The sequence below is a fragment of the Ceratina calcarata genome, unplaced genomic scaffold (assembly GCF_001652005.2).
Source record: "Ceratina calcarata isolate Rehan_Ccalc_2016 unplaced genomic scaffold, ASM165200v1 scaffold86.2, whole genome shotgun sequence".
Classification (NCBI taxonomy): Eukaryota; Metazoa; Arthropoda; class Insecta; order Hymenoptera; family Apidae; genus Ceratina; species Ceratina calcarata.
In genome coordinates, this window is record NW_017179946.1 from 178,323 (window position 1) to 195,000 (window position 16,678).

A 16,678-nucleotide genomic window follows, 5' to 3' on the forward strand; every position below is an offset into this window, starting at 1 on the left:
AATACTGGAGTTAGAAGAAAAATGCATAGAAACTTTCTTTGTAGAGGATATCAGTACCTACGACTTCCGTATAAAAAGCTTTTCGCCAGCGTCAACAATTAATTGGATATATCCTCCTATACTTTTTAGCACGTAGCTATTTATTATTAGCATTATTCTTCCGACGTCTGATTTCTTTTTAATTATAGGAAATGCGTTTTTCTAAGGTTTTTTGACGAACTTTTCCTTAAACTGTCTTATTGGACGACCAGATGCGATGTAAAAAATATAAATGAAACTCTTTATGTGTCATGCTTCTAAGAATCGTACCGATCGGTTGCGGCAATTTTTCCAATTTTATCTTCCATCCTGTTTCATTACTGATCTGATGCATCAATTTCTTAGTCTCTTGCTTTTCATTACTTTCTGCTTCATCGTCTGTCGAACCTGCATCTTCCACAGCGTTTTGTTTGGACATGTTATTCTTCTGACGTTTCTCCTCGATAGTTCTGTTCTTCAATTCCTGCCTGGCATGTTCTCTCGCTATTACTATGTTTAAAATAGACAAACAGTCCTCGTATTTTTGCATGTCCAACTTCAGTTCTGTGTCGTTCGGTCGCAACAAACTCTGCAGACACGCCTCCTTGTACTTTCTGTAACTCTTCCTGTGCTCGAGGATCCTCGGCCAATTGTACGGTCTTACATTGTAATTTAACACAGAATCGTAAGCGTACTTCCACCAGCCAGTCGGATTTTCCTTCGCGGTCCCATCCGGCCGATACTTCACATACGGTCTGAAAAGATTTATTTGGAAAATGCATTTGCAGGAAATTCGAATTTTAATTAAACATCTGCGGTCTAGTAGTAATGAATAAATTCGGAGAAGCATAGCGATGCTGCACGTACTTGTTCACGGTCGCGAGGGACAGCGAGTCGTAGAGATAGCAAAAGGTCAGGTACTGCATCTCGGAGACTTGCATGGCCACGTCGTGGAGAACGATATCGACCAGCATGCGAGACGTTTGCGACTCGTTCCCCTTGTGTATGATCAGTTTTATCTTGGCGGTGAACGGTTTTAATACTGCAACGCAAGATCCTTAATATCTCCGGTTGCTGAAGAGACTCAGCCGTACACTTACGAAACTGGAACTCCTTGTTCCTCATGCCGAACGTCTGCAACGATTGATGCATCACATTTTTCCATTCGAAGAACGCAGCCATGTCCCAATCACACCTGTTGCTCGTGAACGCGGATTCGCTGTCATGATCCATGTATATGCTCAAGGATTCTGCCCTTATTAATTGATAAATTGTGCTCAAATTACCGGCACAGACACCCGGTTTCCATTTACTAGAAACGAGAGTCGAAATGGTAAAAGATCGACTGAGAAAAGAAGGGAAGTCGGGGAAGTTACCTGTTCGTAGTCATCACCGATATACTTTGCATACAGACGCCACAAGCGCATAGAGATTCGTTCAGTTTTTGCTCGTATCTAATATGTACATTATTTATAGTGATTTGGAAGTTCTTTGTCACCGACGCCAGCAGGTTGTCGAATAGTTCTAAAATGTATTACAAGTAAGAGATCCAAAGACTGTAACATCACACCGATGATCGACTACCTATCTTTGACGCTTCGTCCTTCTTCAGATCCTCCAGTATCTTCCTCTTCTCCGCCCTCCTCAGCTTCTTTTGTATCTCCGCGTCGTACGGACCATCGGCAGCGGGTACAGCCACTATATAAATATCCTTGAAAAAGAAGTTAAATCGAACAGTGTTTTCATTTAATCGGATATGACAATTTTTTACCTCTATGCATAGGATGATCGGTTGAGAGAACAGCCCGGACCATGGTATCTTCAGAACGATCTTCCCGATCAGACCAACTTCTACTCTGATAGGCAGACCCAGTTGATACTGGAAAATCGTGCCGAGCCGCAACGTTAGATTCTCTTACGCGGTCCGTTCGGACACGGAAAGGGTGGACTGTGCGAAGGGAAAGTTCGCTTACCAGAGCCTCGGGTTTCAGCTTGAGATCGGTGAGACAGGTGTCCCCGGAAAAGATACCGACGTTAAATTGTTCGGTGTCCAAATCCTCGACATAGTTGCCCAACAGCCGATTTAAGAACGCTGCTATGGCACCCTCGAACATCGTTCCGCATACAAATGGTATTATCGCTGGGTGGTGATGTTTACCTCGGGCATTCGGTGTTTCCTATTTGGCATGGATTCTCCTCATAACCTTAAGAGAATTTCGTAAAATAAATCCCGTCATGCGCGAGGCAGCCACCAACATTTTATTGATCCCGTTTTCCTCTCGTCGCGGGATTCCGTACCGGTGCCCACCACCGGCCGTTTCACGCATAGCTGGCTCCGCTCTTATCGAGCTGCTGTCTGCTCCTCCTTCTTTACGATTGAGAAATTTACATTTTCTTCAATACCTCTGGACCATTCGGCTCTACCCTACCCCGACTGGAGTCTGAATCAATTATGAGACGGCGGCCGGTTCGAGAGAGACGGAGACGGACATCTCTCGGACTCGGATGACCGTCGCAGGTACTTCTTCTTACAGGAATTCACATTCGAGTTAGGATGCTCGAGAGAGGAGAGCTCCGACATTCCTTCCAGGGAAACCGAAGGGAAGGAGTTTCTTTGAATTGGAGAACCTGGAGAACGCAAAGAAATAAGACTCGTTTAATGATTGCGTTCCTCGTTGTATTTAATAAAGCACCCCGGTACAAACTGCTGAGAGTACAATGCAAGAATAGTCGAGCCTGAAACTTAACAAAGTTTACACCGTCTTTAACATCGTCTTTAAAAGTTTTCTTCGGTGTTGCCAAGTACGTGAACATAAATCTATGGCCATAGCAGATCCGTGTATTGTTACAAGAGTCATTTCATTATTTACATCAGAATTCAATCGTGCACGTATCCTCGTATGGGCGCATTCTTAAACGTGAACAAATAGTTAACGAAATTCATATAATAATAATAATAATAATCATCATCATTCTTGGTACTCTACATACGGCGCGCATCAAGGAAATCTGTCCTCTAATCATTAATGATTATGACTATAGTGATTGCGATTTATCCGTAGCGATAACTATGAAACAAATGAGAGTTCGCTAATGTAGATGTGCTCTAATCGAATTTCGAACGTGACAATGCGTTTCGTTCGACTGCGGGATCCGCTAGAGTGATCTTACGAACAACTGAAAGAAGAAATGCGTTATGCGTTTGCTCCTATATACAGAGAAATGTACATTTATGCGAAGAATGTCTCTTAAACGATCAGGTGTTTCGTTTCACCTGTGTTCGGATCGACCAGGACTTTCTCCTTGCCGCCAGGCTGATTTCCAAACGAGTTGATATCGGCGAACGGGAAGAATCGTCCGTCCCCGTACTCTTTGAAAAGTAACTCGGCAGCTTTTTGTTTCTCCTCCTTCCCGTTAGTATTGATCTTCTTCATCGTTAACGCGAGCAGTTCTATGATAAGATAGGATTCCGGTTTGTAAAGTCTCGTAAAGTGTAGCCTGATATGTTCGCCGACGTTCTCGTCCTTTCGTGGTATGTAATCGCAGTGTGGACAAGACGGTGTCATCCGCTCGATACCGTGGCGACGTTTGTGAGCGTCCATCGCGTCCTTGTCGCACGTGGAGAACGGGCAGCTCTGACAGCGCAACGTCTCCGGCTCTTCGTTCGAGGGCGAGAGCATCCCCTTCTTCTGCAGCAGTATCATGGACTGCCTGTCCTGATTCGAAGTCTGCGCCGCGGCGAAATTCGACACCGACGTACCGTTTGCAGACGCGTTAGCCGTCGAATTGCTGGACAGTTTCAAAGTCTTGCTCGATCGCGAGAAGGAACCCTGAACGTGGCTATCGACGTTGATGGTGTCGTCCTCGAACTGTCTACGCGAAGCCTGCGCCTCGGCGTTCGCCTGGTGCTTCTTCAGATGCTGTATGTAATTCGCGTAATACTTGACGGAGTAGTCGCACGTGTCGCAACGGTATCTCTGTTTCGCGCCGTGTAGAGTCAAATGTACCCTGTACTGTTCCCGTTTTTCGAAAGCGGACGGACACTTGTGACACTTGTACCGCTTCTCCTTCAGGCGACCATTTCGAAAGTAACCGGGATAGACGAAGTTAGGATTGCCGCGCATAAACAGTCCGAACTGTGGATCGGGCGGTGGCGACAGATTCACCATTTCGGTCGTTTCGTTCTGACGACGGTGAACCACCTGATGCTTCACGAGGTTTTGCGCAGTCTTTGACGAGTAGTCGCACTCGGTGCACTTGAATCTGTTGTTCGATCCATGCAGCGTCATGTGATACTCGAGAGCGTCCAACTTGAAGTAACGCGCCGGACACTTAGCGCAGGTGAACACCTGATTCCCGGTCCGTTGATTAGCGTCGCTCGCGTTGTCGAAACTGTTGTTCACGGTCTCCGTGATCTCGACCACGATCCACGCGACGGTGGGAGCCGAGTTGCTCGACTCCTGCTCGTTCGCCTCGACGCAGGCGGTCGTTGGTGGCGGATACCGCTGCGAGTGACCATACAGGGACAGCAAGTACTTTGTACGTTCCTGATACTCCGTGGAATGTGCCTTCTGATGGGCCAGAAGGTGAGCCGGTTGCCTAGCCGCGTACGAACACCACTGGCATGAATAAGCCAGCTCCGTCGAGTGGTATCTCAAGTGAATCCTCAATTCTTTCTCGCAGAGGAATCGCGCCGGACATTTGCTGCAACAGTGCACGAGTCTTAGATCTCGTAAGTCAGGTTCTGCGCCTAGCACAGGGGAATGCGTCAAGCCGAGGAGCGTGGACAAGTCGCTCAATTGCTGCGAGTCGGGTCTGGTCTCGTCCACCAAACAATGGACCGTGCCTAGGGAACCGGAATGCATGTCCGAGTGCGCGACCATCACCTCGCGTCGCGTACAAGTGAAACTGCAGTCCGTGCAGGCGATCACGGGACCGTTGCTGGGCGCGTCTAAGTGCATGGTCTCGTGGTCTCGAACTTCTGCGCGCCGCGAGGACACGAACGGGCAGTGGCGGCATTTCAACATCTTGGTCAGCGTACCGTCCGGCCGGGATACCCATACTAACGGGGCTTCTGGCAGTGCTCGAGTATCCAGAAGCAACGGCGGCGGGGCTCCGGAGTTCTTCGAAGCGTTCGTGAACGATGTCACGTTGTTCTGAGTCGTTATGTGAATCACCTGCTCGGCCGGCTTCTCCTGTTTCATCCGATTAGAACCTGAAACAACGCGAAATTGTAACATCAAGCGACGCGAGTAAAAGAGACGTTTTCGAATGCTTTGAACGCACTGTTGGTGCTCAAAGAGGAACGCGCTTTCGACTTGACCGAGAGATTGTGATCCGTACTTTGCTGATGCACAACGGCGAGCTCTTCCCCGTGTAGTCTGACGTGATCCAAAAGTTCCCTGGAAAAGTAGTATAAATAAGTATCCAGTGGAGGAATCGTGTTGGCGGTAGAAAGCGTGTGATACGTACGATTTCGTACTGACGTAGTACGGACACAAGTAACATTTGAAAATAGCTTCTAGGTTCGGACGATGATGAACTCTGTGCGTCGACAGAGCTGCTGCATCCGACGCAGAGAACGGACAATCTCCGCAACTGAACACATTCTGAGAAACGCATAAAAGATTACTGACATTACGTCTTCCGCGCGACCAACAACAGATACCGTAACAAACTCGCACCTTTTCTTCTCCGTGACGTTGTTCCGAATCGCTGTGAGACTTGACGTGCACCGAGACGGTCTCTCTGTTGGAATGTCTAAAGTTACATCGCTTACACTTCCACATGGTGCGTTTATTGTCCTCGGTGACCGAGGAAGAGGCGGAGCTGCTCAAACCGCTTTGAGGGGAGATGAGATTGTTCTTGAGCAAAGACTGCCCTTTGCTTCTTGCGGCAGCTTTGAGAGGTGGCGGCGGTCTCAGCCCGATATTGATTGAATTATGGCCTCCTTCGCTGGTGGATACGGCCGAGATCGGAGTGGACGTTAGCTCTGGCGTTTCCAGATAATCGCTGCTGTTCATAACAAACAATTTGGTCGGCGGTTCGTCGGAATTGATCTCCTCCACGCTACGTTCTTCCATACTTTGATCCTCCCACTGCTGCTCTACCTGAAATAGGAATAAAACGATTCGCGTGTAATAGAACACTCGTCGTCACGTGCGTATCTGCGACGACACCGTTGACGACGACGGAAAACAACTTTTTGGTCAACGGAAAACAACTATTCGGCACACTGAGAATTTCTCTTGGTAATACAAGGCAAAGGAATGAAAGTATCACGTAAAACAAAAGATCACTTTCGAAGGTACACACTAAATATTATCGTGTCGGTTTTAATTACTAAGAATATGCTTGTAATTTGGAATCATAACACCAATCAAGTGTCCAAGCGCTTTAATTTAAGGAAACAGATAATTCGGCTAGGTTCGATCAATCGCAAGGATCATCACGCGTACTTGTCGCAGAGGAAATCAAGTTAAGATACGTAAATTGCAATAAGAAAACGAAAAGGTGTCAGTGCGCCTATGCAAAGCGACAAGCACTTATCTATCCAACTAATCTGTCTTTTGTCTTTCGCTAAGAAAAAAATTGTTTACACGTAAAAGTGAAATTAGTGCTTTCACCTGTGATAAATATTTGTTATATTTGGAATAATTCCGTCGTCCTGTTTCATCCGTCATAAGTACCCTGGCAGTCGTATGAAGCGGATCTTTAACTGCTTTAAGTTTAATATGTTTAGTGATGTCCCATCGCCAGTTAGAGCGATACGCGCACAGGGAACACTCGAATGGCTTCCGATTTAAATGACCGACAATATGAACATGAAAACGACTCGCAGTGGATGCCCAAAATGGACAGTGCGGGCATTTGAATACCCGCCGGCCACTTGGATGCGTCGAGGAACCTTCAACCTGACAAAACATTTTATCCACCTTTATCAAGATCAACTGTACAAAATCATTCGGGAACACAACGGTCTACGGTCTCGACTGCCATAAGTAACATTTAAAGCACATTCTTAATAATAAAAAAAAAAAACATATATGTACGACAAAAATATATATATAAATTTATTAAAACAATAGTTGCATACTCGAATGAACAAAAGAGTGGATAGTCTTTAAAGTGAACTGAAACGTACTTTAAACAATTAGTCTAATGGCCGTACGGGGTGCTTGCAATCAACACATCTCAAATACAAATTGACATCGACTTAAGAAATAGTCAGATCTGTTGACTCTCGTATTGCAATTTTCCCACGATCACTATTCGTTACTATTACAATTATTATTCATTCGTGTGCATGTGTTCGGATAAGTTTATTGTGCACGCGTTAGTTATATTATTTCTGTGAAACACCATACCGATGATCCAGAAGAACTCGGCCCGCCGGTATTAACGTCCCAATCCGTTTGCGCTGGGAATGCGTATTCGCCGCGATACGAGGTCACACGGAGTTCTGAACAATTTGATAATTTTTCTAAGCTATTGTGTATGGACGTATCGTTGCCTGCCGAGCGACGACACTGCGTCATATGCTTTTGGAGATCAGTCGAGCTTTTGCACCGTCTCCGACACCTCGGGCAACGCGTCGTGCCCACAGAGACACTGAGAGCAGTGTGGTGTGTTTGTTTGTGACAAGCCAGCTCTTCCATGCTACTAGCTTTAAATGTACACCAGCATTTCATATCGTTCGTGGTACTTACAGCTACCTCGGCCACCCCGTTATTTATTGACGCTGTCGTGGTAAGCTTTTCCTTAAGCTTATCAAAGAACGACGCGTTCTTTTTTTCAAACAAATCTGCCGCGTTACTCGCATCCTTCTTTAAGTTCCCGGCCTGTTGGATGAATCAGCTTGAATTATATGACGAAAACCAAACGAACAATCTTTACCATAGATACAAGCAAACACGACTAACTTCTTTATTCCCGTATAACTTGGCCAGTTCCGTGTCTCTTGCGATTTGCGCGAGTTCCGGTCTTACCCTGACACGCGGAACTTTCAGCAACGTCGTCGGAGGACCGCCGACGGTAGCGTTATTCGCTTTCGAAGGAGCTAAAGGTATCAGCATTGGCAGTGGTTTCCTGGACTTGCTCGGCGTGATCGGAGCGTGACATTCTGCCAAATGTCGCTGCATCTCCGAATCCCACGCGGTGATAAATTGGCAGCCTTTCTCTTCGCATTTCAACGCTATACACTCCGCGTTGGCTAACGCGCTTCTCTTATCTTCCATAGATTGATCAGAAACGTATGGATCCCCGGAGCTAATCGACAGCGTCGTGCTCGAGGATATATGCAGCGAGTCACGAAAATCGCTTGCACCCACCTGACATTGTTTCGTAGAGACCATTAGTCCGTCACCTGGTTTGTCAAGCATTACGTAAAGATAGGAATGTTTCAATGGTTTCAAACCTGATTGTAACGTTTAGGACTGTTTCTCGGTCTTCGTTCGAACGCTGCGTTGGATTTTCGATTCGTCTGACCTACAGGAGGTTCGTGATGATTAGTTTCGTGTACCGTTAAACTCTGTCTGATGTCGGCTGTAAAATTACAAGCACTGCATTGGAAGGCTCCACCTCCACCATGATTTCTGGTGTGCCTATCTAAATTCCACTGTAAAGAGAACGTTGTCTGTTTCTAGCATTCCATCGTCGAGATAATGGTAAACCCTGTGGAAACTGTACCAACCTTGTACGGTGTTCGAAAATCACAGGCATCGCACTTGATCATTGGCATCGAGTGATACTTGACATGCTTCGTGTAACGAGCACGTACATGGGTCACGTAAGAACATTTAGCACATCTGAAAAACCTCCTTTTCAAATGGTGCACTCTTTGATGACTCTCTAGATCCCTGGAGTTCAGTGCAACGTACGAGCACATGGAGCATCGGTTTCCAGTGTCACGAGCAAATTTCCCCTGAAAAGTAATTTTGTATACTCTTCTTCTTCTCAAAAACATCGTCAACACCCAAGGGTGTAACATCGAATAAAATTCTGGTTGTCGCTCGAATTACAAATTTCATTTTCTGAACCAGTGTAATATGTTTCAATACGACTGTAACGTCGTTCTGTCATTTACAAGAAACAAAAAGACTCTTCTTCTTCTTCTTCTTCTTCTTCTTCTTCTCTTCATTTATCAGTATCGTACAATTTATTTTTATTACCACACAACTCGTATTTATTTGAATCGCTACGTACCTTTTGCTTATGCTCTTTTTTCAGATGATCGAGATACGCCTTGAGACTCGGCAAAGGCTTCGGAGGCTTACACGTTTTACACTCGTAACTCTGCGACGGCCCTGAACAATCGAACACATCATGCTCGCGTTTCAAATCACTTTCCATTTCGGCATCCTCCTCCTCCTCCTCCTCCTCCTCTTCCTCCTCTTCGTCGTCGTCACCGTCGCCGTCTTCTTCGACGATATATGAAACGTCCTCCGCGTCGCTCTCGTGTCCCTTCATCGCGACTTCCTGTGGATCCTCTTTAAGGTTACCTTCTTCACGGTGCTCCGACTTGAACTGCTTGGGCCGCGGACGAAGTGCACGCAACCGGGGCAGCCTTCCTGACATGTCGGCCAAGACTCGTCGCTTTGTCCCACGTACGCTCGACCCGTGTCCCTGTCGCGCATCCAGAGATACCCTTTTTCTTTATCTTCCTCTAGTTTATTCCTCTCCCCGATCTACCGAACGTGATTTACACCGTATCGGGGTAAAAAGAAAGGAGAGAGCAACCAGCAAACGTTCACTTTTCCATCGGGCCTTCCTCCTCTCGTCTTCTCCTTCCCGATGATGGCATTACTAGAATGTAGAGCCACTGTACGTCGCGCGTGCATTTCACGCGAGTTTAAAAACGGTCTCGCAGGCGAATACGAGTACGAAGTCGGAATGCGCCTTCATTTCGAGCATGGATCCGCGCGGCTCTCGACGGGGACGGTTCCTCGAGGTCAATTTATCGAGCCGCAATGGGAGAGACTGCTGTTGGAGCACGTTACGGAAGTACGAGCGCAGCGTACTCGGTGGTCGCGCGATCTAGAGGCTACCGGCGCCATTTTTTCTTTGCCAGCGAAACTGCTGACGAGGAAGGCTGAACGTTCCCTTTGAGGAACCCTGCCCTTCGCGAGGCAACGATTCGTAAGATAAAACCAGCGGAAATCCGAAAGTATCATCGTCAATTTCCTACGCGCTCGATCTCGCCTAATTATCCAGAGAACTCTCGACCTCGTTAATATACTCGAAGGACATCGATTCGAGCGAGCTTCTTTACGGTCTCCCTCCGCGCGTACAATTTTCGGGAACGGTAAAACATGCAATTGAATCAATATTACAGATTCAACGAGCATTTTCTGGTACACGCGAACAGCGGCTTCCTAAGTCTTCGCATTTTTGGATGCGCGTTCTATTCCGCGGCTATCGCGTTTCATAATTTAAGCGAACGCTGAAACAAAAATAGAAACAGGTATTTTCTCACTCGCGATAGTATTCGAACGTATAATTATTCTCAATATCCCGCCTTTCCTACTCTTGACATCCGGTTTAGACTACGCGATACGCGATGGTCGATCGCGTTACGCGTCAACGTGTAGCCCGAGCGTGCATTCGTTGCGTACCTGATGCGTTAACCATTTTCCCTCGATCACAATCCCGATGCGAAAGTCGCAGTTACTTTCTTTGCGATTAATCCTTACGGAGGAGGAAACCTCGTAGAGTTCGAATGATCCGGCAGAAACGGCGTGTGATCGAGAAAGAAAGAGAGAGAGAGAGACAGACAGACAGACAGAGAGAGAGAGAGCAGATTTGGTTTTTCAACACGCGTGCCGTGATTTCCGGTTTACCGAGGACTCGCAGCGTGGGCGCGCGTGTGCGTGTCGCAGCCAAGGGAAAACGGGGAGGAAATAGAGTCGCTATCTCGGTTTCATCTACTGTAAGAAAACAAACCTCGAGGAGAATTAAAGTAGGCAGGTTATCTTCCGACCGAGCCGGAGGCCGTGGCCATATAGTAAACGTCGATAAATCCACGATCCCGTATCAATCGATTCGTACGGCCAATCAGGTGCACCGGGATTACCGTCGCAACTTTAGGTCTTACGATTTTCAGCGCGGACGAAAGAGGAAAAAAGATCGGGTACGCTCGTCGGACGGACGGATCCTCCGGTTCCCTCCCTCCTATTATTCCTTCCTTTCTCTTTGCCCGGCACGAACGGTCCCCGGGTTCGTCGCTTATCTCGTTATCGCGGTCTATCTTTCGGATACTACCTCTTGCCGTCAGCGCTAACAGCTAGCCGACGACGGAACGGAACGGAGGATGAATTGTAGAAAGACTACGAGCAGAAGAGCGAACCACCAGCCACCTCCTTCCTTCTCCTGTTTCTCCTCCTCTTTACGAACGGAACTACGGGACGGAGCAGCGGCGATGGCGATGGCCAAGTGGCGCAGGTCAGGCGCCATCTGCAATTCCAATTCTGATTCTGCTCCTCCGTTCTGCGGGCACACATAACACGCTCGCCGCCCCCACTTCCTCTCGTTTCAGTTTCTCCTGCAGCCCTTGCCACCTCGATGTCCCACGGCTGCCGCAGGAGAAGAGAATGGACCGATGACGATGGTTGACATCGCTGAACCAGCGACCGCGGCGGCGGCGACGGTTACCTCATCGTTCGAGAACGCTTCCTCCACTCCAGAATTGAAAGAGCGACGATGCGAGTTTAGCGGACGACGGATACTCGAGGACCAAGGACCAAGCTCTTTCTTTTCATGCACGCTCATCGATACACATTTAATCATGTTCGTCATGAGAAATTGTCTTCCCTGCGGGGAAGATATCCATTTGTACTAAACGTTAAGCTCAGTTAAGCTAAGAACATTACTGGTACCAGCTTTTACAAAACACGAGTATACAACTGTAGTGTACATATATTGTAAATGTTTTCGCTCATGGGAACGATAACTCTTCATGGCGAACGATTAATCTCTGCGCCGGCTGATCTATCGTGGTGATTATATAATAATACTTGTTTAACGTCACAAGTAATTCACGCTTTGCGTCACTCCACGTTTTCCTTAACCATCGTTCACGGTTGATTCTATCCGATGCAATTCGTAGGATTGACAAAACCCACACAATTCATTATTATAAATGTCTAATATAATTTCCTAATCTCTTCTCCTTTCGTTGTTGCAAAGAGTACGTACTGTTTGCTCGTATAACAAACCCGGGGGCGGGGTGGGGATTGGGGGACATACTTACTTATAGATTAATTAAAATATAAGAAGAAGTAATGTTTTCATAGACATTCGACTGTTACCTGTTGTTTATTTGTCGATAAACAACCTTTTTTAGCGCCACGTCAGATGATAACGTGTATCAATCTATTACGGTCCTACGGATGCAAGCGTTAAATCGGGACGGACATCTACAGTTTCAATTGTAGGTACTGAATTATTCCTCAATGGAAAGGATCGTCATCGCATCGCTTGTCGTTAGATCGTTATTATTCGTTCACACCTTTGAACATCGAATTAGAATTGACGAGTTTGCAAATCGACAAAAGACCCAGAGTAAGAGTTTACCCTGATAGGTGTATGAGAATATTTAACCTAAATCTCAATTTCAATTATATCCTATCTGTGTATGGATCCGGTACCCTCTTGTTCCACTTGGTAAAAAAATGAGTATATTCCTTGATCTTTATTTTCTATCAGAGATGTAGCTCCGTACATGCTCTCCAATTGCATCATTTCATAATATTTGTAATGATAAAATATGAATTTTACATAAATTCATTACGAATGCAAAACGACGGAATAAATGAATGTGTCAGCGAAGGCCGGAATCGCGCACCTTTGTATGCACGCGTGTATGAGCGCATTCTGTATTCGTATGAGTACCTAAAGCTACGAAACCATTTCAAAGTCTATTACTGAATATTGATTCGCGATACTCATTACTGTTTGCCACGAATAACGTATCACCAGTTGTCGTATGTTGCAGTTACATTTTGTATAAATAATTAGATACTTGATCCTGTTCATTACTTATTTCCTTCGCTGGGATAAGGAATAAAAATTGAAGGCTGAACGATTCGATGACGAGACACTCGGTTCTTTGTTCAATAAAAATAAGTTCGCTCGGTTTTACGATAATGTCGATAAGATATAATGCATTGGTCTCGAAGTAACGGTTTCGAGCTGTGCAAAAAATGCGTATGGTTCGTACAAAATTTATCGTTCGTTACGAGTACGTAATCGATAATTGGGAAACAAAGAGACAAATACGCTTGTAAAGGAAAACGAAGCAGAAGAAAATACATACTTGTTTATTAAATTAAACAATCCTTACAGTTAACAATCTTTTAAAAAATTAGTACAAGTATACATACAAATAGATAAAATATTAAATCGAAACGTTGTAAACGTATATCTGTAATATATTAAGTTTTCGTTCTTCTCGTATCGAATCTCGTTTACGCGATATAATGCACACTAAATTAAATGCAGCTTTCTTTCCCGCAACCGATAATTAGTTTCCTCTGTAGGTACTCAATACTTAGCCAGCATCTTGCCAGAGAAATTGAGTCACTTCAATTGCTTCTTCAGATTCTCTGCCAGTTTGTTCATGAACTCGAACGTTTCTAAATAATCGGACCTGGTAACGTTGTTCATGCCTTTAATACAGATCGCGAGATCCTTCGTCATCTGCCCTGATTCGATGGTACTGATGCAAACTTTTTCCAAGGTCTCCGCGAACCGTTTCAAGTCTGCATTGTTATCCAATTTCGCGCGGTGAAGCAAGCCTCTCGTCCACGCGAATATCGAGGCAATAGGGTTGGTCGACGTTTCCTTCCCTTGCTGATACATTCGATAATGTCTCGTGACCGTACCGTGAGCGGCTTCGGCTTCTACCGTGCGTCCATCAGGACAGATTAAAACGGAGGTCATTAGACCCAGAGAACCGTAGCCCTGTGCCACGGAATCTGACTGAACGTCGCCGTCGTAGTTCTTGCAGGCCCATACGAAACCACCGTCGGACTTCATCGTGTACGCTACCATGTCATCGATGAGTCGGTGTTCGTACCAAATCTTCTTGGCCTCAAACTGCGACTTATACTCCTTCTCATATATTTCTTGGAAGATGTTCTTGAACCTACCGTCGTACTGTTTCAGAATAGTGTTCTTCGTGGACAAATACAGCGGATAATCCCTCGACAAAGCAAATTTGAAGGAACTGTGAGCAAAGTCACGAATACTCTCATCCGTATTGAACTGAGCCTGAGCAATGCCGGGTCCCTTGAATTCATGCACCGTGTGCTGTATCTTTTTTCCGTTATCTCCGGTCCACGAGATTTCCAGTTTACCAGGTCCTGGCACTACGAAGTCCGTAGCCTTGTACTGATCGCCATAAGCGTGCCTGCCGATTATGATCGGCTGGTTCCAAGTGGTCACCAGTCTCGGTATGTTCTTGCAAATAATAGCTTCGCGGAAAACCGTGCCACCCAGTATGTTCCTAATGGTACCGTTTGGACTCTTCCACATTTGTTTCAGCTTGAACTCCTCTACTCTCTTCTCGTCAGGAGTGATCGTGGCGCACTTTATCCCTACATTATACTTCTTGATAGCCTCCGCACAATCTACGGTTACTTGATCAGAGGTAGCGTCGCGATTTTCAATTCCTAAGTCGTAAGTGTGCAGCTCGATATCTAAGTACGGTAAAATTAGTTTCTCCTTAATGGAATCCCAGATGACTCTTGTCATCTCATCGCCCAGGATATCGACCACTGCTCCAGCCTAAAATAAACCGTTAACGAATAACATATCGAGTATGAACGTTACTACGGATTCGTGTAACGTTCCATTTCTCCCACGACGATAAGTGCAATTCATTGCCACTCGGTAGAATTATTTGAAATTCGTACACGTTCGAAAGGGAATAATATACGTACTGCGTACGTATGCCGGTGATAACAGATGTCAGTGTCACTTGGCTTACCTTTATTTTCGCCATTGCCGCGGACGACACAGCAAATCTCCTAATGAAAGAACAAGACGAGTCGTCGAATGACTGGAGTAGTCTCGGAGACAGTATTCTCGAGGAGGCAACGTTGTTACTACCCAGCTCGATACGAGCTACGCTTCTCATGAATTGCACTTTCCTCCTCATAAAGCGGTGGGGTGAAAACATGGCAGCGCTTATCGAAGAAACAGGTCAACTTTCGTAATTTCTATCGTAATCCTTTGCTCCGTACAGATCTCGATAAAAGATCTCTCTAATTTAACGATAGGATTAAAATTTGACCTTCGTTGCTCGCAGATTTATCTATCGTCGATTTATTCCAACGTTTCATGAGTCATACGCGTGAAATTTTATTAGGGTTTATAAGTCTCGAATTTGTAAACCAACGAGTTAAGATTACATAAGGGAAACGGCAAAGAAGGAAATAATCGCGACTAATTTGAAGATCGATGGTGCCGATGGACCATCTGCAGATGAACTATCCTCTTATAATAGTAAACGATGTCCGTTATCATGTCATATGGGTTCTGTTATCTCTTTGATTTCCGTCTAATCTGTGGAGTTTGTACTGTGACAAGGTAAACAACGCTTACGTGCGAAGATTCAAATGAGAATCTACTTCAATCAATTACATTCTGCAAAAATGTTCAAGTGAAATGTATATTTTATTATTGTGTTTTGTGTCATGTCATCACTTCAGAGATATGGTAGAAACTCGAGTAGAGAAGTCAATTCGACTATGCAGATATCTATTTTCAGAAATATATTGGAAAAGAGTCACACAAAAACAGAATGATTAATAGGAGATGAGTAAACACAATATTCGTAGAGCTCGCATGATATGTTTCAAAACAATTAAATATCCTATCTCTATCCTGACATGGAAAAATATTATCTCCTCTAAATATATATAAATTAGCTTTATCTCGAATAGACTTCATAAAACTGCATTAATTTCCGTACTGATCGTAAAAAAATGTGAAAATAACTGTCAGCTGGTTTGTTACGTGTGACATTTAGAGTGAACGTTGTCGTTGTCGCCGTCGCCGCCTCTGTGGTTCATGTAAAACGCGCTTTAAGAATTGAATCATCGTCCACTTGAATTGTTACAATGACACAGTAATTGAAAAATCTAAGTTTAGATCGTTCGAATATAGACGATTTGATTAGTACGGTCGACTTTACTTGAAGAAGAAACAAACGAACAGTTTTATGAAAACCATGATCTTCGTAGACAGGCTGGTCAACGTAACTCGGAGAACCGGATGTGAACCAAGTCCAGGTGCAGATCCGTGCGGAAACGATAGAAGGAATAATCTGAAATTAGCTGCGACGAATCGTGAGCAACTTCCCAAACTTTATTAAACAGATTTGATCGAAAATATCGGTTTTAAATTGATAAGTGTGAAATTCGAAGCCAGAGTGATACGGGCGTACGGGAAATAGAACAGGAGGATATAGTTCCTTTTGCCCAACGCCACGGAACAATGTAATTCGTAACGGGCGAATCTATATCGACGACAGTATCCGTGGATTCATGTGCATGGAGCGTATCGTTGTGAATGATATATTGTGCACCTAACATCGGATCGTAGGATGAAAACTTGAGTTTTCACGATCTAAATTCACTATGTCTCGAGAGACGCTGGA

The 16,678-nt window shown here is 45.2% G+C and overlaps 3 protein-coding genes across 10 annotated transcripts in view; all 3 read right to left on the bottom strand.

Annotated features, from left to right (window-relative positions):
- Positions 1-2,132, bottom strand: part of LOC108631251 (vacuolar protein sorting-associated protein 13C) — a 14,774-nt gene extending 12,642 nt beyond the window's left edge. The window contains exons 1-7 of the mRNA XM_018035049.2: positions 1,992-2,132; positions 1,790-1,897; positions 1,603-1,729; positions 1,395-1,542; positions 1,119-1,330; positions 886-1,060; positions 310-773 (exon numbers count right to left, since the gene is read on the bottom strand). Coding sequence (XP_017890538.1) covers positions 310-773; positions 886-1,060; positions 1,119-1,330; positions 1,395-1,542; positions 1,603-1,729; positions 1,790-1,897; positions 1,992-2,132 — 1,375 coding nt within the window. The remainder of the gene's footprint in view (positions 1-309; positions 774-885; positions 1,061-1,118; positions 1,331-1,394; positions 1,543-1,602; positions 1,730-1,789; positions 1,898-1,991) is intronic.
- Positions 2,133-2,673: 541 nt separating this feature from the next.
- On the bottom strand, positions 2,674-12,195 carry LOC108631279 (zinc finger protein 91). 8 transcript variants are annotated; one of them, XM_018035110.2, is made up of 11 exons: positions 11,278-12,194; positions 9,223-9,822; positions 8,711-8,941; positions 8,435-8,635; positions 7,941-8,348; positions 7,386-7,859; positions 6,645-6,932; positions 5,703-6,128; positions 5,491-5,627; positions 5,305-5,420; positions 2,674-5,233 (listed from the first exon to the last, which is right to left on the bottom strand). In XM_018035110.2, exons 2-11 carry the CDS (start codon positions 9,592-9,594, stop codon positions 3,267-3,269), a joined length of 4,620 nt encoding a protein of 1,539 aa, XP_017890599.1. In that variant the 5' UTR covers positions 9,595-9,822; positions 11,278-12,194; the 3' UTR covers positions 2,674-3,266. The 8 variants fall into 8 exon arrangements, with proteins under 8 accessions (XP_017890599.1, XP_017890598.1, XP_017890595.1 ...); XM_018035109.2 differs by having other exon boundaries at positions 9,223-10,459; XM_018035106.2 differs by having other exon boundaries at positions 9,223-10,459; positions 10,632-12,194.
- Positions 12,196-13,323: 1,128 nt separating this feature from the next.
- Idh (isocitrate dehydrogenase [NADP] cytoplasmic) lies at positions 13,324-16,223 on the bottom strand. Its single transcript, XM_018034988.2, has 2 exons — positions 15,005-16,223; positions 13,324-14,802 (listed from the first exon to the last, which is right to left on the bottom strand). The coding sequence occupies exons 1-2, from the start codon at positions 15,194-15,196 to the stop codon at positions 13,594-13,596; spliced, it is 1,401 nt and encodes a 466-aa protein (XP_017890477.1). The 5' UTR covers positions 15,197-16,223; the 3' UTR covers positions 13,324-13,593.
- Between the last annotated feature and the right edge of the window lie 455 nt (positions 16,224-16,678).

Coding starts and splice junctions, on each gene's coding strand:
- LOC108631279 (XM_018035110.2), bottom strand. CDS start 9,594: ATGTCAGGAAGGCTGCCCCGGTTGCGTGCACTTCGTCCGCGGCCCAAG. Junction 8,349..8,434: donor GTCCTAAACGTTACAATCAG/GTTTGAAACCAT, acceptor AAACAATGTCAG/GTGGGTGCAAGCGATTTTCG. Junction 6,933..7,385: donor CGAGTTCTTCTGGATCATCG/GTATGGTGTTTC, acceptor ATGTTTTGTCAG/GTTGAAGGTTCCTCGACGCA.
- Idh (XM_018034988.2), bottom strand. CDS start 15,196: ATGTTTTCACCCCACCGCTTTATGAGGAGGAAAGTGCAATTCATGAGA. Junction 14,803..15,004: donor CGGCAATGGCGAAAATAAAG/GTAAGCCAAGTG, acceptor GGTTTATTTTAG/GCTGGAGCAGTGGTCGATAT.